General features: G+C 46.1%; 2 protein-coding genes across 2 annotated transcripts; one reads left to right on the top strand and one right to left on the bottom strand.

The window, feature by feature from the left end:
• The first annotated feature begins 1,140 nt into the window (after nt 1-1,140).
• NELFCD (negative elongation factor complex member C/D) lies at nt 1,141-16,184 on the top strand. The gene is made up of 15 exons (XM_029070258.2): nt 1,141-1,296; nt 4,528-4,643; nt 7,505-7,614; nt 8,949-9,058; nt 9,851-9,958; nt 10,434-10,586; nt 10,805-10,935; nt 11,426-11,591; nt 12,861-12,995; nt 13,898-14,037; nt 14,504-14,618; nt 14,873-14,968; nt 15,081-15,221; nt 15,759-15,888; nt 15,970-16,184. Exons 1-15 carry the CDS (start codon nt 1,237-1,239, stop codon nt 16,002-16,004), a joined length of 1,746 nt encoding a protein of 581 aa, XP_028926091.1. The 5' UTR covers nt 1,141-1,236; the 3' UTR covers nt 16,005-16,184.
• CTSZ (cathepsin Z) lies at nt 15,909-22,663 on the bottom strand. Its single transcript, XM_029070259.2, has 6 exons — nt 22,498-22,663; nt 21,569-21,732; nt 19,328-19,507; nt 18,059-18,209; nt 17,512-17,677; nt 15,909-16,854 (listed from the first exon to the last, which is right to left on the bottom strand). The coding sequence occupies exons 1-6, from the start codon at nt 22,632-22,634 to the stop codon at nt 16,744-16,746; spliced, it is 909 nt and encodes a 302-aa protein (XP_028926092.1). The 5' UTR covers nt 22,635-22,663; the 3' UTR covers nt 15,909-16,743.
• Nucleotides 22,664-23,147: the final 484 nt, after the last annotated feature.

Here is a 23,147-nt window from a genome sequence, read left to right on the forward strand (position 1 = left end):
AACGATGGTATTTGTTAAGCGCTTACTATGTGCAGAGCACTCTTCTAAGCGCTGGGGTAGATACAGGATAATCAGGTTGTCCCACATGAGGCTCCCAGTCTTAATCCCCATTTTCCAGATGAGGTAACTGAGGCACAGAGACGTGAAGTGACTTGCCCACAGTCACACAGCTGCCAAGTGGCAGAGCCGGGATTCGAACCCATGACCTCAGACTCCCAAGCCTGGGCTCTTTCCCCTGAGAGAAGCAGCCCTTTCCCTCGGCACTGTGCTCATTTATATTATTTAATTACCCTATTTATTTTGTTAATGAGGTGTCCATCCCCTTGAGTCTATTCCTCTTGATGATGATGATGTCTGGTTTCAGTTTTGCTCTGCTGTCCGCCTCCCCCCATTGGACTGTGAGTCCGTCATGGGGCAGGGACGGTCTCTGTGGCCGAGTCGTCCATTCCAAGCGCTTAGTCCAGTGCTAGGCACATAGTAAGCGCTCAATACAGACTACTGAATTTATGAATAATAGAGCGAGTTAGCGCGACCTGCCTCCGCTATCTCCTCCCCTAACATCGCCTTAGTTTGGCATCATTTGAAGGCCGATCCCGCGGGCTCCCAGCCCCGGCTTCTTGCCGGTCCTACCCAGGGCCGGGCCTCAGGGCGGCCATGACGCGGCCGCCCCCACGTTCGTCCCTCACGGCTCCAACCTCGGCTCCCCGGCTGGGGCCCCGCGGCTGGTGTCCCGGCGGGCCTCGAAGCGCCTCTGTCTTGCCCCTCCCCGTCCGGGCGGTCAAGACGGCTGCCCACAGCGCGGCTGCGGCGTCTCATCGCCCGGCTCCTCGCCCGCCATAGCCGCCGGAGGGCCTCGGGCGCGCGCCCGCCCGCCATAGCCGCCGGAGGGCCTCGGGCGCGCGCGCGCCCGCCATAGCCGCCGGAGGGCCTCGGGCGCGCGCGCGCCCATCATCGACGCCGAGGCCTCGGGCGCGCGCCCGCCTATCGTCATCGCCGAGGCCTCGGGTGCGCGCCCGCCCATCATCGACGCCGAGGCCTCGGGCGCCCGCCCATCGTCATCGCCGAAGCCTCGGGCGCGCGCCCGCCCATCGACGTCGCGGAGGCCTCGGGCGCGCGCGCCCCCACCCGCCATCGTCGCCGAGGCCTCGGGCGCGCGCCCTCCCTTCCCCCTCCCCCGCCATCATCGCCATCGCCCCGCGTCGCTCCGTGGCGGGCTCGCTGAGGCACCCGCAGCCCATGGACGAGGATTACTTCGGCAGCGCGGCCGAGTGGGGCGACGACAACGACGGCGGCCAGGTGAGGAGGAGGAGGAGGAGGAGGAAGGAGAGAAGCGGTCCCCGTGGAGGGGGGACGGCGACACGACACCCCCATCCCACTTCCATCCCCCGAGGCCGCGGCCCGTGGGATGAAATTCATTCAGTAGTATTCATTCATTCATTCAATGGTATTTATTGAGCGCTTACTATGTGCGGAGCACTGTACTGAGCGCTTGGAATGGACAGATCGGCAACAGGTAGAGACAGTCCCTGCCCATTGAGGGGCTTACAGTCTAATCGAGGGAGACAGACAAAAACAGTAGCAATTAATCGAATCAAGGGGATGGACATCTCATTAAAACAATAGCAATCAATAGAATCAAGGGGGTGGACATCTCATTAAAACAATAGCAATCAATAGAGTCAAGGGGATGGACATCTCAAAACAGTAGCAATAAATAGAATCAAGGGGATGGACAACTCATTAAAACAATAGCAATAAATAGAATCAAGGGAATGGACATCTCATTAAAACAATAGCAATTAATAGAATCAAGGGGATGGACATCTCATTAAAGCAATAGCAATTAATAGAATCAAGGGGATGGACATCTCATTAAAACAAAACAGAGCACGGGACTAAGCGCTTGGAATGCACAAATCGGCTACAGATAGAGGCCGTCCCTGCCCTTTGACGGGCTTACAGTGTAATCGGGGAGACAGACAAAAATAATAGCAATAAATAGAATCAAGGGGATGGACATCTCGTTAAAACAATAGCAATAGACTCAAGGGGATGGACATCTCATTAAAACAATAGCAATAAATAGACTCAAGGGGATGGACATCTCATTAACAAACAGAGCACCGGACTAAGCGCTTGGAATGGACAAATCGGCTACAGGGAGAGACAGTCCTTGTCCATTGACTGGCTCACAGTCTAATTGGGGGAGGACAGACGGGCAAAAACAAGACAACTTAAGCACGATAAATAGAATCAAGGGGATGGACACCTCATTAATAAAATAAATAGGGTATTAAAAATATGTACAAATGAGCACGGTGCCGAGGGGAGGGGGAGGAGTGGGGGGAAAAGGGGCTTAGCTGAGGGGAGGTGAAGGGGGAGCAGAGAGGGAGCAGAGGGAAAAGGGGAAGCTCAGTCTGGGAAGGCCTCTTGGAGGAGGTGAGTTCTCAGTAATAATAATGATGTTGGTATTTGTTAAGCACTTACTTTGTGACTGTAAGCCCGTCAAAGGGCAGGGACTGTCTCTGTTACCGATTTGTCCATTCCAAGCGCTTAGTACAGTGCTCTGCACATAGTATTCAATAGTATTTATTGAGCGCTTACTATGTGCAGAGCACTGTACTAAGCGCTTGTAAGTGCTCAATAAATAGTATCGAATGAATATGTGCATTTTGTTAATGTACATCACCTTGATTCTATTTATTTGCTATTGTTTTAATGAGCTGTTCATCCCCTTGATTCTATTTATTGCTATTGTTCTTGTCTGTCTGTCTCCCCCGATTAGACTGTAAGCCCGGCAAAGAGCAGGGACTGTCTCTATCTGTTACCGATTTGTACATTCCAAGCGCTTAGTACAGTGCTCTGCACATAGGAAGCGCTCAATAAATACTATTGAATGAATGAATGTGCAGAGCACTGTTCTAAGCGCTGGGATAGATACAGGATAATCAGGTTGTCCCACATGAGGCTCACAGTCTTAATCTCCATTTTACAGATGAGGTAACTGAGGCCCAGAGAAGTTAAATGACCTGCCCACAGTCACACAGCTGACAAGTGGCAGAGTTGGGATTTGAACCCATGACCTCTCTCAAGCCAGGGCTCTTTCCACTGAGCCACGCTGCAGGAGTGGCCCCACCTTTCCCCATCAGGCCCCCACTTCCCAGCCCTTCCGGTGCCACTCTCGCACAGTAATAATGTTGGTATTACTCTGTGCCAAGCACTGTTCTAGGCATTGGGGTAGATACAGGGTAATGAGGTTGTCCCATGTGAGGCTCACAGTCTTCATCCCCATTTTACAGATGAGGGAACTGAGGCACCAAGAAGTAAAGTGACTTGCCCAGAGTCACCCAGCTGACAAGCGGCGGAGCTGGGATTAGAACCCACAACTCCTCTGACTCCTAAGTCCTGGCTCATTCCACTGAGCCACGCTGCTTCTGTCCCATCCCCGCACTGGGCCATGGATGGATCAATCAATTGCTAGGGATTATTGAGCGCCTACTGGGTACCAAGCGCTAGGGAGAGCACAGTACAGTTACAGGTCAAGATTAATGTCCTCCATCCCCCTACCACCACCACCAGGCTTGGCACCCAGGCCTGCCCCCTCCCCCTCCCACCCCCAGCTTTGGCACCCAGGCCTATGGTTCCCCCCCGCCCAGCCTTAATAATAATAATGTTGGTATTTGTTAAATGCTTACTATGTGCAGAGCACTGTTCTAAGCCTTGGCACCCAGGCTTGTCCCTCTCCCCCACCAAGCCTTGGCACCCAGGCCTGCCCCCTCAGGAGCTCACAGTCCAATGGGGGAGATTGACACTAAATCATTCCCCCAGGGGGCCAGCAGATTTCTTGTCATCCCCCATTGAGAGTTAAAGCTTAAAAGTTTTAGAGGTATTCCTAAAGTGCCCCAGAAATGGAAGGATGCACCCAAGGAATCCTAAAATACTGTCAGATCATTTTTATCCTAAAATACGTCAATAAATGATTTTCATTTCAGTGGGGTCGAGATGAACCTGTAAACTGTTTCTGCCCCATCTCCATTTCCACCTGGAGTCCCGTTCTAACTTTTCTTCTGTTTGACCCTGTGAGTCAGGAGGACCTGGGTTCTAATCCCGGATCCTTCACATATTTGCTGTTTGACCTTGGGCAAGTCATTCAACTTCCCCATGTTTCAGTTACATCATCTGTAAAATGAGGATTAAGACTGTGAGCCCCATGTGGGACAGGGACTGTGTCCACCTTGATTATTTTCTATCTACCCCTGCACTTAGAACAGTGCTTGACACTTCGTAAGCACTTAACAAATAACATTATTATTATTATTTAAGTGAATATAGTCGATTCAAATATCTTCAGTTTCTAAATCTTGGGCCTCCATTCGGCAACCAGGATTAACAACTAAGGAAAATGACAGATCAAGCGTTAGTAAATGCTTGTATGTCAGGAGAATGGAAGGTTTCCAAAGTGGAAAGGAAGCATTTGATGAAATGAAAAAGTGAAGGTCTGTCGCTGACTGTAAATTTTGCCAACAGCAAGATGATGATTATGGAGAGGGAGAAGATGATGCAGAGGTTCAGCAAGAATGTTTGCATAAATTTTCCACCCGTGACTACATAATGGAGCCTTCCATATTTAACACTCTCAAAAGGTAAGAGGAAAAGGAAACTAACATGCCCCCAAAAAAACCTTTCAGGTGGCAAGAGACCCATCAAACTGACAGCTACACTGAGACATGCGGATACACTATTTCCTATATTGTGGGGGTTGTGTTTTTGCAAAACCTCAACATTAAGGACAACTCACATTGTAGTACTCAAAGCACGCCACATGTGCATATGCTCAACCATATTTTCTGAGTTTTTGTCTTGCTGTATCCAAATAGGCTCCTGGAGTCAGATGAAAGTTTACTAACTCCCTAACATTATTCTAGCCTAAGTGTGTAGGGGGAATGCATATTACAGCAAAATATGTTCAAAAATCCATCCACCGATTTTATTTATTGAGTGCTTACTGTATGCAGAGCACTGTACTAAGCACTGGAGAGAGAGCAGTATGAGAGAGTTGGTAGACAAGTTCTATGCTCACAAGGAGCTTACAGTCAAGAGGGGGAGATAGACATTAAAATAAAGACACAAGTGCTGTGAGGCTGAGGTTGGAGTGAATAAGGGTATAAATCCATGTGCAAGGGTGATGCAGAAAGGAGGAGTAAGGGAAATGAGGGTTTAGTTGAAGTGTAGTCCCCTCTGCTAGCTCCTGGGCACAGAATGTGGATTATATTTGTTGTACTCTGCCAAGCACTAAGTACAGTATCCCGCACACAGTAAGTACTCAATAAATACGAATGAATGAATGAATGTAATTATAATAAGGCCTTGAAATTGGGGAGCGACAGTCTGTTGGCTACAAAGGGGGAGAGAGTTCCGGCCAGAGGCAGGATGAAGGTGAGGCATTGGCAGAGAAATAGATGAGATCAAGGTACAGTGATTTGGGTTGGTGTTAGAGGAGTGAAATTAGCGTACTGGGTGGTAGTAGGAAATCAGTGAGGTAAGATAGAAGAGGGGCAAGGTGATTGAGTGCTATAAAGTCTACGGTAAGGAGGCAGAGGTAGGTAGGCAACCATTGCAGGTTCTGGAGGAGGAGGAAAACATGGACTGACTTTTTTTTTTAATGATTCAGGCAGCAGAATGAAGTTTGGACTGGAATGGGGAGAGCTATAAGGCCGGGAAGTTAGCAAGAAGCTAATGTAGTCAACGTTAGATAAGATATGTATTGGGATCAATGTGGAGGCAGTTTGGATGGAAAAGGAAGGGCAGATTTAGTGACAATGTTGTAAAGGTAGAACCGACAGGGTTTGGTAAACAGGTGGAATATATGACTGTAACCTCATATTGGGGAAGGCACATGTCTACAAACTCTATTGTATTATACACTCCCAGTTGCTTAGTACATGTTCTGCACAGAGTAAGTCCTCAATAAATACCACTGATTGATGTATGGGTCAAATGACAGAGATGAGCCAAAGATAGTTTATGACTTAGGTGGTGCTGAAATGTTGGAGTAGCAGTTGGGACATAAACTGGTGTGATTAATCAGAAAAGACCTGGGGGAGATGTAATTTCAGAAAATGGAGAAAACTGTGGTCTGTCATTTATGAAAGCGGAGGCAGTTCCAGGTAGCAGGGAGGGTGTGAGCAAGAGATTGGTGGTGGGAGAGATTAGAATGAGGCCCAGTGGGTAGGTTAGCTTGAGAGGAACTGAGTAAGTGCTGGATGTAATGGGAGAAGAGAACAGGTAAATAGGAGTGGGAGAATTGATTTCCTTAAAGCTAGTGTTTAGGAGTTTTTTTGCTTGATGTGGAGAGGAATAGGCAAGGATTTTTGAAGCAAGGGAAGACATGCAGAATGGCATTTCAGAAAAATGATCCAGGCAGCAGTGTGAAGAATAAATTGGAGAGGGGAGAGGGAGATCATTGAGGAGGCCGATGGCATTAGCAACCTGGTATGTAACAAGTTCCCGGCCCAGCATTGTGGATGTTTGGCTGGAGAGGAAGGAGTAAACTCTAGAAATGTGGTGGAGGAAAAATAAACAGGATTTGGCGACAGACTGATTGTGGGAGTTGAAAGAGGCAGAAGTCAAAGCTAGTACCAAGTTTTAGGCTTCAGAGATGGGCGGGGTGGTAATGGTGTCAGTGATGATAGGAAAGTTAGATGGTGAGGATTTGGGTGGAGGGGGAGAGGTGAAGAATTTTTAAGGGCCACCTTATAGTGGAGGATGTACCTTAGGAAGGTAAAGTAGAGGACATTAGGTAAGCAGTTGGTCATGGATGGGGAAGGAATGAGTGTTTCCCACTGCAGGTTTGAACACTGGTATTGAACAGTGCCTGGCACATAGTAAGCGCTTAACAAATACCATAAAAGCAGTGGGAAAGATGGGGATGGCGAGGTTGAATGGGAAGTTGGTCAAGCAATGTTTGGCATTCTGGTTCCTACCGCAGGAATCTAGGAGAGGATGCGGTGGATAGTCAGAGGGGTGAGGGTAAAGGGCCCTGGGGTGGGAAGGGCATTTCCCACTGTGGGGGTTTTGCTCTCTAGGACAGGAGCTGGGCAGAGAGTCAGGGAAGCATGGTAGTTTTCCCACTAGGGAGGCATTGGCCCTTGCAGCGGAGCATCATGGGGGGGGCTTTGTTTCCTGTGGTCAAATGGTAAAAACAGATGGTGGGAGTAGGAGAGGCAGAGCAGGCCATCAGGCCCACTCTCCCCCACCTCACTTTTGTTGCAGCCCTGTAATGCTGGGAGACAGCTGCTGGAGCCTTCCAGCCAGGTGCTCTTTAGGCCATCAACAGACCAGTCAGGGCTCTTGTAAATGATCCAGACAGTGGTTTTTACTATTTTGTTTTAAAATTATAGATACATTAAGGGGATATCATTTGGAATGACATTGATCATCTTATCTGTGAGACCTTTCTCCTGCATTCTAACCTGTGTAATTGCTGAATTTTGACACTTTTCAGGTACTTTCAGGCAGGCGGCTCTCCAGAGAATGTGATCCAGCTCTTATCAGAGAATTACACTGCTGTAGCCCAGACAGTGAACCTGTTAGCCGAATGGCTCATACAAACAGGTATCTTATGGTCATCCCACATTGCTCGTTGACAGCACAGAATGAGGGGTCTAGAAGACTCCTCAAGCCACCCAGAGTCCCCATTCAGCCCTGGCTCTTCGCATATCCTTTCTTCCCTGAAACCTCAGTCCGCAGCAGAGGTAGGAGTAGGGAGGATGTAGATGAGATCAGTTGGTCATGGTGGGGAGACATCCCTGAAGCCCCCAGACCTGAGCCATTGTTCCAGTTTGCCCAGGGGTTAAAGCAGCCCTGCCCCTTGATTGTCATTTTAGGACTTGAAGGGAGTTCATTAAGGCTAATTGCAGTATTGTTAACTGCAATGGGAAATTAATCTACTTGGTTAATACTACTTTCCCTATTTTGTGGACTCCATTCCAATGTGGTTAAAAAATAAGATAGTAGTTTTCTCCAACATACGGGTTTTTTTTTTTTTTGAGCCATGCATAGATGAGAACTGCTTCATATTTGTTTTTCTCTGCTTTTAGTTACCATTTATGGCTGAGGTTTCCCAAAGAGCCCATGAACATGATTTTCTCTGAATTTGCCTCCTCTGAGCTCAGCACTTTAATAGTAGAATTGTAGCACATGCAGTGTATGTTTAGCCTCTAGTCCGCAACCTCATTATGGGCAGCTCACTATGTGACTGTCATTGTAGTGTAATCTCCCAAGTGCTTAGTATAGTGCTTTGCACCCAATAAATGCTCAGTAAATGCGATTGAATGAATGAATGAATGATCCATTTAAAGAGCTACACTGTCATCTGAGGTAAATAAGGGGTAATTCAGAGTTTGCATAATAAGAATATGCTGATACTATTAATACACTGGATGCAAAATAGATCATTTGCCATTCAGAAACGAATTAGTCTGAAACGCTGTCACAGCAAGTAGTTATAATTGCTGTGAAATAGTTGCTCTTATGGGTGAATATTTTTATTATTAGCTTCTTTGACCCTCTGTCTTTACTTAATGAGCTTGAAAATGCAAATATATCCTTGACAAGTTTTTGAAAATTCTGGTATTCTTTCTCTGTATAAGAAGAGATTCTTAAATGGATGTTTGTACATTTTCTGTAGCTTCTCCAGGCCATCTTTAGATGGTCACAGCATCGGTTCAGATAAGTGTTTCAGTATTTTAGGTCTGCATCAAATCTCATAAAAAATGTCTGATTCTCTCCTGTGCATTTCTTTGTTTCCCTTCCTTCTCCTCTCCCTCCCCCAGAATCCTGTTTTAGTTTTTATTACACCTTGTATTTGACTAATTTGAGTAATTTGACTCCTTCATAACAGGTACTCGAGAGAAATTTTCTACATCACAAATTTTGTCTACTTTCAGGTGTTGAGCCAGTGCAGGTTCAGGAAACGGTGGAAAACCACTTGAAGAGCTTATTGATCAAACACTTCGACCCTCGAAAAGCTGATTCTATCTTTACTGAAGAAGGAGAGGTAAGGAGAAGATATTAATCACAAGTATTTTCAAGTTCTTTGGCCTAACCCAAAGACTTTCAAAATTGTGGTCTATGGACCACTGATACCCTGTGAGGCAAAGAACCTGCATGTGGTGACCCAGCCCCAGCCCAGTCAGAAGGAGATCTAGACATGTGCACAGTCCCCACAGAGGTCCAGCCCAAAGGATCCACTACACGGGTGAAAGCACAGCTTATCCTACTAGGTAGTGCCAGACCCCTGCCATAAAAAACAGCCTCAAGCAGGAGGCTGTGGGGCAGTCTGGATATTTCTGGGCACCCCGGCCCCTTGCTCCGTAAAGGTGATCTGCTGCCATAATTAATATCCTAAAATCAATCAGGCTTGTCACTTAAAGTTGTGGGTGGTGATAATAGCCAGGTTGGGGCAGCACTCGAGGGCAACAAATGAACAGGAATGATTGTGAGCAGAGGTGAGACTGAGAAACACCTAGCTGGGTCAACAGCTTGAAAATCGGTAGGTAGCATGACCAAGAGTAAATGGGGAATGTCTGTCCCTGCGCCACTCCTCCTCTCCCTTTCCTCCCACTTACAAAATTAATTTCACTGGAGGCACATCTGCCCCTGATCCTCTGGTTCTGATGATCGGGGAAAGCAGTTTGTCACACAACTTGTAAGTCTGGGCCTAATCTATTATAACTTTCAAGTTTAAAAATGCTTTAAAGCAATTTCCATATACATTTTGTTTGTTCTACTAGTTGTAATCAGTAACATCTTTTAAGTTAGATCGTGACTTTAGTTTTAATTCTCATAGACTCCAGCCTGGCTTGAACAAATGATTGCACATACTACATGGAGAGATCTCTTCTACAAATTGGCAGAAGCACATCCCGATTGTCTGATGCTTAATTTTACTGTCAAGGTAAGAAACCCTGAAGTGCAAGAAAATATGTAACAGCGGAAATGATATATTTCATTTGTTTATCAATAATTATGGTATTTAAGCGCTTGCGCCAAACACTGTGTTAAGCACTGGGGTAGATACAAGATAACTGATTGAGCACCCATCCTGTATCACATGGGGCTCACGGACTAAGAAGGAGAGCTGGTTGTAATTTTTCAAGTTTGCTTTCATGAAAATTAATTGGTCCTTTGTCATGGGTCAGATTGACCCATGGCAGGAGTTCATATTACACATCCTAATTTTTGCTAAGTGATTTTCTTTTTCCATTTTGTAGAAAATAAAAGCTTTATCTCACTTTTGTCTTAATTCCATTGATTTATTGATTGTCTCTTTCATCGGCCCTCATGCTGAAGAAGCAGCGGGGTTTTGCATAGCTTAGTTTTTGAAATGCTAATGTAAACTATGGCATCTACAAGTTGTTTTTACATTCTAGCTTATCTCTGATGCTGGATATCAAGGAGAAATAACCAGTGTATCCACAGCTTGTCAGCAATTAGAGGTGTTTTCGCGAGTGCTCCGAACTTCCTTGGCTACAATTTTAGATGGAGGAGAAGAAAACCTTGAAAAAAATCTCCCTGAGTTTGCTGTAAGACCTTTTCCTTTTGCTGTAAGACCTTTTCTCCCTTGTTTTGTATTCACTCAAGAGTGTGAGGAGTGTTACAACACATTTCATAGCCTTTACGCATTCTCCTTCCCTCATTCTGTCTATCTCTTGCTACATAATCTAAGGAAACCAGTTGTTCTCGCCCCTGGCTAAAAAATCTTGCCATGATGATTTCCTTTTCTCCAATGTGTGCCTTTCAGAAAATGGTGTGCCATGGAGAACACACATACCTTTTTGCCCAGTCAATGATGTCCATATTGGCCCAGGAAGAGCAAGGTGGATCTGCGGTGCGCCGAATTGCCCAGGAAGTGCAACGATTCGCCCATGAGAAGTAAGCCAAACAGCCCTTCCCCAACACATACCCTCTTCCCAAATGCCTGTTGCTAAAAGCCCTGGCCTTCCAGTACCAGAAAGAAAATTCCCAAGTGGTTCTGTTTGAATTAAAAAATGGATAATTGCCAATATATGGTCATCAGATTCAGGTGACCTTCCAGTACAAACTTTAACAGAATACATTATTCTCTTGTACTGCTAATATATTAAGGATCACGTCTGTTTTGTTTTTGCTTCTTTTTTTTGGCTTTGGGTGAGCTTTCCCTCAAAGCTTCTGCATATTTTTCCAAATGAACCCACTTTACGTTAAAAATGGTCATATCTATTGATAAATATATGCCACTGACTAGCAGCTTAAGAAAGTAAGAACCAGATATCACTAGCTTACAACCGAGTTTGGTCATTAAATACAAAAAACTCAACTTTGATAGTCACTTCACCATTAAGATGAAAATATGTATCTAAATTTGTATTTTTTTTGCAACTAGAGGTCATGATGCAAGTCAGATAACTCTAGCATTGGGAACAGCTGCTTCATACCCCCGAGCGTGCCAAGCTCTTGGAGCCATGTTGTCAAAGGGAGCCCTCAATCCAGCAGACATCACCGTCCTTTTCAAAATGTTTACAAGCATGGACCCTCCTCCTGTGGAATTGGTAATTATTGACTCTTTTGGTGATTACCCTAAATACCCTTCTTGTCCTTAACAGGGGGTTTTGGTATTTAGAAAAGCTTGTACAAATATTTATTAATTATATTTTTCATGAACACGCTATTCTGCCAGATGTGTTTTCATGGTAGCAGAATTAGGGAACATCCTTCAGACAACGCAAGCGTGTCTGGGTCAGTGTGACACAAGGTTGGAAGAAATGGTCATCAGACATGGGGAGCACTACATTATGAATTGTCCTTAATGGGGGTTCTGCAACAACACAACCCCTGAAATACACTACTAGGTGTTTTAATAATAATAATGGTATTTGTTAAGCGCATAGTATGTGCAAGCACTATTCTGAGCACTGGGGTAGATACAAGGTAATCAGGTTGTCCCACGTGGGGCTCAGAGTCTTAATCCCCATTTATGGATTAGGTAACTGAGGCACAGAGAAGTGGCTTGCCCAAGGTCACACAGCAGACAAGTGGCGGAGCGGGGATTAGAACCCATATCCTCTAACTCCCAAGCCCATGCTCTTGCCACTAAACTTCATACTGACTCTACCTCGATTTCCTGTCTTGCTGCCGACCCCTTCCCACATCTTCCCTCTGGCCTGGAATTCCCTGCCCCTTCATATGTTACAGGCTACTGCTCTTCCCTCCTTCAAAGCCCTCTTAAAATCACATCTCCAAGAGGTCTTCCCGGATTACGCTTTCATATGCCCTATTTGCCCTCCCTTCTGCATGGCGTATGCACTTGGATCAGTATCCCTTTAAGCACGTGATATTCACCCCACCCTCAGTCCCACAGCACTTATATACATGTCCTCAGTCTCTTCCATTTTCCCTATCTGTAATTCATTTCATTGTCTGTCTTCCCCTGTATACAGTAAATGGGGATTATTGTCGACCATCTCTATTGTATTTTACTCCTCCAAGCGCTTGGTACGGTGCTTAGCACACAGTAAGCACTCATTGGCATAGTGTATAGAGCAAGGGCCTGGGAGTCAGAAGGTCATGGGTTCTAATCCCAGCTCTGCTGTGACCTTGGGCAAGTCACCTAACTTCTGTGACTCAGTTACCTCATCTGGAAAATGGGGAATGAGACTGAGAGCCCCACCTGGAACAGGGACTGTGAACAACCCGATTTGCTCGTATCCACCCCAGGGCTTAGTACAGTGCCTGGCACTTAGTAAGTGCTTAACAAATACCATAATTATTATTGCTATTGATATGTACCTTTGACTGATTTATACTCTGCTTTTCCTTAGATTCGAGTGCCAGCCTTCTTGGACCTATTTATGCAGTCACTCTTTAAACCAGGTGCTAAGATAAACCAAGACCACAAACATAAGTATATCCACATACTGGCTTATGCAGCCAGTGTGGTGGAGACCTGGAAGAAGGTAATATATGTTCTTTATGAGTTTGAGGTTTTGTAGAAATAATAATGTTGGTATTTGTTAAGCGCTTACTATGTGCAGAGCACTGTTCTAAGCGCTGGGGTAGACACAGGGGAATATACGAACATGGTTTGGCTTTAGCAGTCAGGTTTGGGAGCTTGACCTTGCTTGCTCCATCCTTACCATCAGTTGGGTTTATGGAGGACTTTAAAGCATTTTACTAAACACTGAGAACTACTTTTCATATCCAAGTGATTTACTGTTTAACTGGGGAGAACAAACCCAAAAACGTAATCATAAAGGTAAACGTTTGAGAATATGCCCAGTTCTGCCTAAATGCATATTTTCACTATATGATTTGGCTCAAGCAGTGATAGGGAGTTAGGAAACATGTGTCTGACCCTATGAACCTGTTTGGATACAAGTTGTCACAATGTTCAAAGAAGTTATGCATGTGGTACTATGGTAGGGGTGGTTGTCCCAGACACAAGAAATCTTGGTTCAATGCCTACTGTGTGCAGAGCACTGTATTACAGTTTGGGGAGGGTTCAGTGGAAATATGATCCTTGCTTTTGGGGCATTTATCTTCTAATGAGGGAGACAAGCAGACACAAACATTAAGGCCAGGAGGACCAAGAGAGAGAGTAGTAGCAATTTGCAAAAAGTGAACAAATCAAGTCTCAGAAAAGGAACTTGATATCAGTACCACTTGTGCCAACTAGCATAAAAATCTTAAATGTTTCACGGAGATGACATTTGTAATTGGCAGAAGGGGAAACCTGATTTTTACAGAAGTGGTTTATCTCAGTTTATTAGATAATCTAAGTTGAGTCTCTCAATCTAAAAATACTAAGGCATCATGCCTCTAGAATTAAGGACACAGCTGTGTGTGTTTTTTGTTAAAGAACAAGAGAGTGAGCATTAATAAAGACGAGTTGAAGTCAACCTCTAAAGCCGTTGAAACTGTTCACAATCTGTGTTGCAATGAGAACAAGGGGGCTTCGGAACTGGTGGCAGAGTTAAGCACTCTTTATCAGTGCATCAGGTAAGCAGAACAACTTATTTCTGATAGACAATCCTTTGGAGGAAACAGCTTGAATTTGCCTACTTAACTGAATTAAATAGTGGAGCACAGAATGGATTTTGATTATAGCAACAATTGTTCATGACATTTTCAGAATAATCTTTGGATAAATGTCTCTTAGACCATCCATATTGTCAAAAGAGGAATATTCGAATGTTCTCTACCAGTCCAGTCATCTGATGCTGAGAGCAAGTTCTTTCAGGTCTTATAACCAGAGGATTACTGAAACATGAAGTCAGGAATTTGCATTACCTTTTTCAGAGTATTAATCTGGGAGCACCATTCTAGGTCTTTATACTTGCCAAACAAATGGAAAGAAAAAACCCTTTCTGTCTTGTGTTATTTAATACCAGGCCAAATACTATTTTGAGAACTTTCAGATTATTATTTGGAAAGCGTTAGGTATCGATGTGTTATTGGCTTCTAGATTTCCTGTGGTAGCTATGGGTGTGCTCAAGTGGGTGGACTGGACTGTGTCAGAACCCCGCTATTTTCAGCTTCAGACGGACCACACACCAGTGCATTTGGCATTACTAGATGAGGTAAGGTAATAAGAAGCTCTCCTTTAGAGAGTTTATTCATTTGCCAGATCACCTGTAAAAGTACCCCAAAATTATGCTACATGCCCTGGTCTTTGGCAGTGTTAAGAACTGAATTCAAAAGTTCCCTCTCATTAGTTCTGTCTGGGGGAAACGTTCCATCCATCCTCCTACCCTATCAAGGTTACCCTAGAAATTACACCCGGGGAGAGTTAAAAATAAAATAAAAATGAAGCTCTTTGCTCACTTGTTTGCAGATTAGCACCTGCCACCAGCTTCTCCATCCTCAGGTTCTACAGCTCCTAGTAAAACTCTTTGAGACTGAGCATTCCCAGCTGGATGTAATGGAACAGGTTTGTCCTCTTTTATCCCTATTGTTGACAAGGAACTAATCCAGCCCAGTGTTGCATTATAGTTGGAACTACTTGTTTTTTGTTGGGTTTTTTTGTCCCCTCCTCTTTTCAGCTTGAGCTGAAAAAAACACTGCTGGACAGGATGGTTCACCTACTCAGTCGAGGTTATGTGCTGCCTGTTGTAAGTTATATCCGCAAGTGCCTGGAGAAGCTGGATACTGACATTTCTCTCATTAGGTACTTTGTCACAGAGGTCAGTGCATGTCTTTTTTATCCTTTTAGCAATTTATACCTCACCCAGGGTTCACTAGCTGAATGGTAAACTAGCAAAAGCTAGGTGTCAATAGCAGATGTAAAGATGAGGTTGCAGTTGGCTTGTTGTCAGGGATGGAATTTGGCTTTTAAATCTGTGTGAATACTACCACTTTCAACATTTTCCCCTTGGAATTTAATTGGTATTTATTAAGCACTTTGTGTTAACCACTGGGATGAACAAAAGTTAATTAGATCAGCTCCAGCGTGGCTTAGTGGCAAGAGCATGGACTTGGGAGTCAGAAGTCATGGGTTCTAATCCCTGCTCTGCCACTTGTCAGCTGTGTGACCATTGGCAAGTCACTTAACTTCTCTGTGTCTCAGTTCCCTCATCTCTAAAATGGGAATGAAGACTGTGAGCCCCGCATGGGACAACCTCATTACCTTGTATCCCCCCCAGTGCTTAGAACAGTGGTTGGCACATAGAGCACTTAACAAATACCATCATCATCATTATTATAATGGACTCTCCCTGCAGGTGCTGGATGTGATCGCTCCTCCCTACACCTCTGACTTTGTGCAGCTTTTCCTTCCAATCCTGGAAAATGACAGCATTGTGGGCACTATTAAGACTGAAGGTGAACATGACCCAGTTACAGAGTTTATAGGTAAAGTTAATGTGACTAGCTTTCACCATCTTATATTATTTATTTGACAAAATGGAATAACAATCTTTCTTTGTTTTTAAGCTCACTGTAAATCGAACTTCATTATGGTAAATTAGACCAGAGAGGCTGCTGCCGCAGAAGAAACTGAATGTCACATAAGCCTGAAAACAAACATCCCAACTCCTTGAATGTTCGTTTTCTTCTTGCACCCTAGTCTCCCTGCAACCTAACTGCTAGTATACTGTCGGAGACTTTCTTGTATTTAATTTTTTAATTAAAAACAGTGAGAGTTGAAATGGTTCTGGGGAGAATCTTTAGTTTTGAAATGTTATGGCTCCTGGTGTAGTGATCCAGCAATCACTTTCACAGTCAGTGTCTCATTTTTAGCACATGTAAAAGGCCACTCCTGTATGAAAATTTTGTGCAAAAGTAGAAAATACTCTTCCTCAAAGTATCACATTTACATCCTTCTTGAAGTGCAAGAAGTACAAAAGCTTAATGTGACTAAACTTTCTTATGCCTTAAGCATTGTGTGATATAACATACAGAATACATACTGCCCAGACAGAAATAGCACATTAGCTATAGATCATATTTCAAGTTTTTGGGCTCCTCCACAGTTCAGCACAGTAGCCTTGGGTAATAATACTCCTTATTCTGACTTCCAAGAAAAAGCTGACTCATTTCCATTTTTGGAAGTGCTGAGCTAAATGTCTGAAAAGAGCCACCCAACAAGAGCAGCTCATCTCAAGTAGAATTGGAGCAATTCAGCATTTGAGGAAGGGAATGTGAATAGGAAGAATGCATCAAGTTGGGACCATATAACTGCAAGGGAAGTTTCTTTAACATTCCCGACTAAACTATAGGATCTCCAAAGGAGCATCTTTCTTCAATGGCAAGATTGTAGTCACTTCCTTTTCCACCTTTATACGTACTGGTCACAATTCTCAGCCAGCCTCTCTCTCCCTGTGGAAAATGGTAGACATTAGTGTGGCTAAAGGAAAGGAGCAGCATTTTCAAGCCTCCCAACCTGGGCCATTGCCTCTCTCCCTCCTCCACACTTCTTGTGCCCACCACATGCTTTCTTTCCATAGCATTTCGAGTTTCCCTTTCCATCCAGTCTACAACATAAATCTTATATATTCCATTAAATTCCATCTAATTTGGTAGAACAAGCCAAACTAGTTTCCATTGTGCAAGTCAACTCAATTGTAATAGAAAATTATGACCTTCCTAACCTTGAAGACTATTTTGTGGATTGGCTATTTTAAAATCTGACCCCTCCCAAACTATTTGTTCACCTACAAATCCCTTGAAAGAGATTAAGGGAGTTATTTCTTTCTAAGGATCAGGCCCTAGCAATGTAATTATAGTTAAAATTGTTTACATCTACATTTTTTCCTCCACCATAGGACTTAAACCAGAGATATTGCTGAGTCACTGGCTTGACCTATTACAAAGGAAACATCATTCCCTTTCCTCTCACAGCCCACTCCAGATGAGACTACACTTTTCAAGGCTCTTACAGAACATTCAAGGCCTCGGTCCAATTACTCTTGTCCCTTGGTTAGCCAGCTCTGGGTTTTTAACTGTAAGTATTTAAAATAAGTGAATAGAACTTACCCATGGTTCGCCCCAAGAATTCCGAACAATCCAGTATTCTGTTCCATCACTGTCTACATCCCAACCAGCCACAGATACAATGTGGTTAATAAGGGGATTCTGATTATATTCAGAATAGATTCCTCCAGTGTAAGCATCCAGGCCTTCTGTCGCCATTATGCCACAGCTGAAAGAAAGCACACAAACTTTTTTTTAAAAAAAAAGTCATTCAGATGATCTACATTCAAAATCGTCAACAAAGGTTTTAGCAACTAGGAATCCCTCTGCTTGTCTGGAAGACAGAGCCACACAAATGGATGGCTAGTCACCAGGCAGGTTAGAATTTCCCTCCATCTTCACAGGGCAGTAGGAAGCCCATCCATGTGCTCAAGCACCGGGGGGGGGGGGGGGGGGGGCGGGGGGCGGTGAGTGTGTGTGTGTGTGTGTCTGTCTCTCAGCTGGGCCCCGATAGTCATGACATGGCTATACACTTGCTGACCCTGCACCAACCTTTGCCGAAGGAGGAGGAAAGGGAACGGTTAGGAATAATCCAAAGATTTTTCTTTACCTGATTGGACCATTTGTATAGATTTCTGCCTTCATTTTATCCCTTCCAGCAACAGAGCCATGGTCTCCAACTTTCCAAAGGGTGTAATTTTGTATGACATGACACACCTTGAACTCAGTGCACGTTCCACATTCATTGAACTTGTTACACTCTGTAAACAACAGCAATCATTAATGGTGGAAAATCTGGAAGGACCAAATTTTTATTTTCTGGGGTCTGGGTAAATGGGGGGCGGAGGGGATTTTATGTGGCCCTTTGTCCAACACTGATACTCTATGCAAAAGGTGACTGCAGTCCTTATACACAGCACCTAATCCAAGATGGACTATTAGAAAAGAGGCCCTCAAACTAATACCTCCTTCCCCATTTCCCTCTGCTCCTGTATCTTTTTAAAACAGATTCTCAAACCCAGATGGGCCAGGGCAAGGGTTTCTACACTTCAACCTACAAACCCAAAGAACTCATAAGGGAGTTTTAACATTCTCACTGCCACCCCGAGACACAAAGGATGCAACCAAAACTTTACAGAGTGCAAATAAAGAACTCCTCTGCATTTGTATCAGAGAAGACTCTAATCATAGTCTGCACACAGGGGTGAAGTGTAGATGAGTTGCATTAAAGCAAGCCCTCCCCCCAGAGAAAGGTCAGACACTCCCACAACCCTAGCAAGAGACTGGAGTGCTTACTTTCATGTCAACCGAAAAAATAAGACTTAAGCTGGGCTGTGGCACAGCCACCAAATTGGCTGTACGTTGGATGGCTGGGCTTCGGAGTCAGAGGTCATGGGTTCGACTCCCAGCTCTGCCACTTGTCAGCTGTGTGACTGTGGTCACGTCACTTAACTTCTCTGTGCCTCAGTTACCTCATCTGTAAAATGGGGATTAACTGTGAGCCTCACGTGGGACAACCTGATTACCCTGTATCTACCCCAGCGCTTAGAACAGTGCTCTGCACATAGAGTTTAACAAATACCATTATTATTATTATCAAATGAACAGCACCGATCTTCACCCAAGTTTTCTTGTCTGCATGCCTATTTTAAAACGTTCTACAGCCTTGGAGAAAAGCTACATCCCTTCAAAATGTAGAAAAGTTTTGAGGGCACATTTTCAAGTCACCTTCCTAGAACCACCCAAAAACATCACTCTAGCAATTGAGTTTAAGATTAAGTGAAGCATGGTGACCCAGGGCCGGGAGGAACATACACATTAAAAAAGGAGTGCTAATTAACAGTGTGACCATGAACAGTTAGAAAGTTGTTCTGCGTACGCTGGTCCTTTGCCTGGTAGTTGTTGCAGGTCTCGTCGGGAATCCCGTGTTGGTGAGCATACTCCCAGACGGCCATGTCATCTCCCCCTTCACATGAGCCTGCATTGCCACAGTCAATCACGTGCTGCACAGACAGGAAGGCAGATGGCCACGCCCCTTTCCTCTTGATGTTGATCCGATCTGCAACCAAATGCCAGCCATTTCCAAAAGAAACTAACCTCATTGAAACAGAACATTTCCAATCATCCAGCCCTAGCACTTGGCAGCCTGAATTATAAAGCAAACAATTTAGGGAATAAGATCTGCCGAACTGTTGTCTGGATGTTGGGAGAAAAAATTAAACCACCAAATCAGAATTCAAAGGCTAAAGGTCAATGTAGACACTGTAAGGGATAGGCCACTAGCAGGTTCGGTGCTAAACAGAAAAAGCTACACCCACTCTACTTCCCAGGCCAAATACGCAATGGTTGTATTTCCACTTAGCCTCACTCTGTTCACCAAGAGTGAGTGTCTGCTACTACTCCTAGAACCTCAAAACAGCTCATTAAGTGCCTTCTGTTCAGAGGAATCTTTAAGATTTCAGTCTCTGTGGCTAATGATGCCAATCTGTCTCCAGGCTGAGGTGTCTGCTCTAACATTTTCAAGAAGCAGCTGCCCAGCTCCTTTGCTCCACACCAGGGAGGTGGGAAAGGAAAACTGTAGGGACCAGGGAGGAGGAACTGATTTACAGGCAGCGATGGAATGAATGCTGAGGACAGGCTTCATGAGTGTTCGGCATGTATGGTGGGTGGCTGTATCATAGAGAAGGCTTGCAATCTGACCAAGGCACTAGGTGAGCAAAGTGTCCGCCGCATTCAATCATCGAAATGTAGCAACAGTAAGGGTTGAGGGTCTTCAAATATTTAAAAGTTGAAATTAAAAGTTTTAGTTTACACAGGTGGTTCATTTGTTTAGTAAGGAGTCCCCAAAACAACATCCCAAAAGCAGTAAGGGCAGTTACACTGCATTTTTGGCTTAGTAAGAGGGCTGCATTAGATTTAGAACAATAAATCTGTTTAAGAATCATCTGCTTCACTAGCCCGGAGGGAAAGCACTAAAAACTGGAGATTCTTGGCCAACAAAAGGTTAACTGCAGTTCATATTAATCCCGATTGTCAAGACTGCCCTAAACAATTCAGGATTCAATCAGACTGGGCGAGACTCAGCCTATTTGTAAAAGAGAATGGCCACGCCCCAGGTCCTCAAAGCCAGTGGCCAACAACCAGGGCCACTACCAGGGCCCTCGATCACTCACAGTCCGTGAACAAAATGCTCTGGCCCGAGCTTTATATGGTGCAGTGAAGGATCTAAACTCGGGCCAGGGAGCTGACTCGCATATGTCCAACAGCTCACGGTGGCCACTGGTGACCCGACCCCTCACATTTGGTCAAATCCTGAAGACCCACAAGTGGGTTATCAGAGCTAGGACTGTAAGGTTCTTGAGGGCAGGGACTCAGTACTCAAATGTACTCTCCCAAGCAGTTAATACGGTTATCTGCAAGAAGCAAGTGCTCAATAAATATTAAGAGGATCAGTAGGGGGCAGGCCACATTCTGACTCTGATTTATGAAAAAAATCCCAGAATGACAGTTCTGGTTTGAAAATGGTTCTACTGTGATGGGCCTTGAGGTCAGCAAGGAGGTCTGGGGGCCCAGGGAGGGGATACTGTACCTAGTCCCACCCCCGAAGACCTCTCATCATATGGTTGCTTGGAGCAGAGAGGTCCTACGGTCAGCGTTGGAGGTGGACCTCGTGGCCAACATCTCTACTCCCACAAACTCCCCACTCTGCAACATCCTCTCCCTGCTGCCAGAAACCAGGCTTGGGGCAGGGTACACGGGAGATGGCAGTGGACTGGGGTACAGCCCTTCCTTTAGAGACGGCCCTTTTCCCCGAGGGCTTCTGATCCCAGTTTGACCAGCAAAGCTGGTGCTGGGGCACGGGGCCCCGGTTCAACCATTATGCTGTGTGTCCAGCCTAACATGGGTGGTGTCGGGGGTGTTCCAGTTAGAAACAACTTCGTTCCACCCCTAGCAGGGGATAGGTCTTAGCTATATGGAAGTTTGGGATTATTTCTACATTTCAACCATCGACGCCCTCTTTGCCCTCTCTAACCCGTGATGGTTGAAAGAGGGCTGAATTTGCACATTCAGAGCAAACCCACGTCCTCGCCCCTCCTTCCCACTTTCGTCCAGGTCCTACCTGCCAGAGCACTGGTGCTTCCATGAGCCCAGCAAGAGCCGCAGTACTGAGGGATGTGTTGGTTCCTGGTGTTGCTGGCGTAGTTGACTCCGTTGACGTTCCGCCAGTCCCAGCTCTTGGGTAGCTGGGCCACATCCAGGTACTCATGGGGCCTGGGGTAGGTCCTGGACCGGGGGCAGCACAAAGTGGGCTCACTCCCCGGCCCCAGCAGGGCCTAGGGCCCCGAAGGCAGGCCACCCACCCGCACACACACACAGTCTTTTGCCTTCCCACAGCCGAGATTCTATTTATTTGCTATTGTTTTAATGAGATGTTCATCCCCTTGATTCTATTTAGTGCTATTGTTCTTGTCTGCCTGTCTCCCCCGCTTAGACTGTAAGCCCATCAATGGGCAGGGACTGCCTCTATCTGTTACCGATTTGTACATTCCAAGCGCTTAGTACAGCGCTCTGCACAAAGTAAGTGCTCAATAAATACTGTTGAATGAATGAATGAGTGAATGAGATGATGAGAATTCAAGTTTCAATTTCCGTCCGAGGTCACAGAAGAGTGGCTCAGCAGCCCCCACCAGGCCCCACCCCTCCCCCCTTCTGCCCACCCACCCCACTGGGATCAGCGGTGTTGCAACCCTGGCGCAGCGACGAGAGGCGGGGGCTGCGGGGAAATGGAGGTTGCGGGGCGGGAGGTCCCGGGGTGGGGGGAGCTCCCTCGCTCGTTTTGCGGGGGAAGAAAGCGGGGGGGGGGGGGGTGAAGGGGACGAGGGGCAAAAGGGGACCAGCAGAGCAGGGTCGGGCCAGGGGTTGCCGCCGGGAGCGGGGAGACGCTCGCCGTCCCCGGGGCTCGGGGAGGGAGCCGGAGTTGGGAGAGGAGCGGAGGGGGAGCCATGGAATCGCAGCCGCAGCCCCCGGGTCCCTCCGCACCGGCCTTACCTGCGGCCCTGCAGGAGCCGGTGTCCCGCCAGCGGGTTGAAGCAGGACTGGCCCGCCCGGTAGTAGAGACCGGCCGAGCCCAGGGAGCAGCATCCGCACAGCAGGAGCAGCCGCAACACCGCACCGACACAGCCCATGCCGCCGCCCGTCTAGCCAGCTGCCCTGCCTCGGCGGCCCCGCTACTTAAGGGCGGGGAGGGGGCGGGACCCTCTGCTGACCCCGCCCCCCGGACCCCGGACCCCCCGACCCCAGCCCGGGGGGTAGCCCCGGGCCTCTGCTCACCGCCGAGTAGCCAGCCTGGGACGGCCTCAAGTCGCCGCCGAGGCAAACGCCGGCCCAGTCAGGGTTTCCCGCAGGAAGAGGCCGGATTTCCCCGACTGCAATCCTTAGGCGGGGCCCTTATTCGTTCAGTAGTATTTATTGAGCGCTTCCTGTGTGCAGAGCGCTGTGCTGAGCGCTTGGAATGTACAATTCGGCAACAGATAGAGACCATCCCTGCCCAGTGACGGGCTCGGAGCCTAAACGGGGGAGACGGAGAGCAAAGCGAAACAGAACAAAACAAAACATCATCAAGATAAATTGAATCAAGGAGATATACACCTCATTAACAAAATAAACATGGTAATAAATAATACGTACAAATGAGCACA

The sequence above is a fragment of the Ornithorhynchus anatinus genome, chromosome 8 (genome assembly GCF_004115215.2).
Source record: "Ornithorhynchus anatinus isolate Pmale09 chromosome 8, mOrnAna1.pri.v4, whole genome shotgun sequence".
Classification (NCBI taxonomy): Eukaryota; Metazoa; Chordata; class Mammalia; order Monotremata; family Ornithorhynchidae; genus Ornithorhynchus; species Ornithorhynchus anatinus.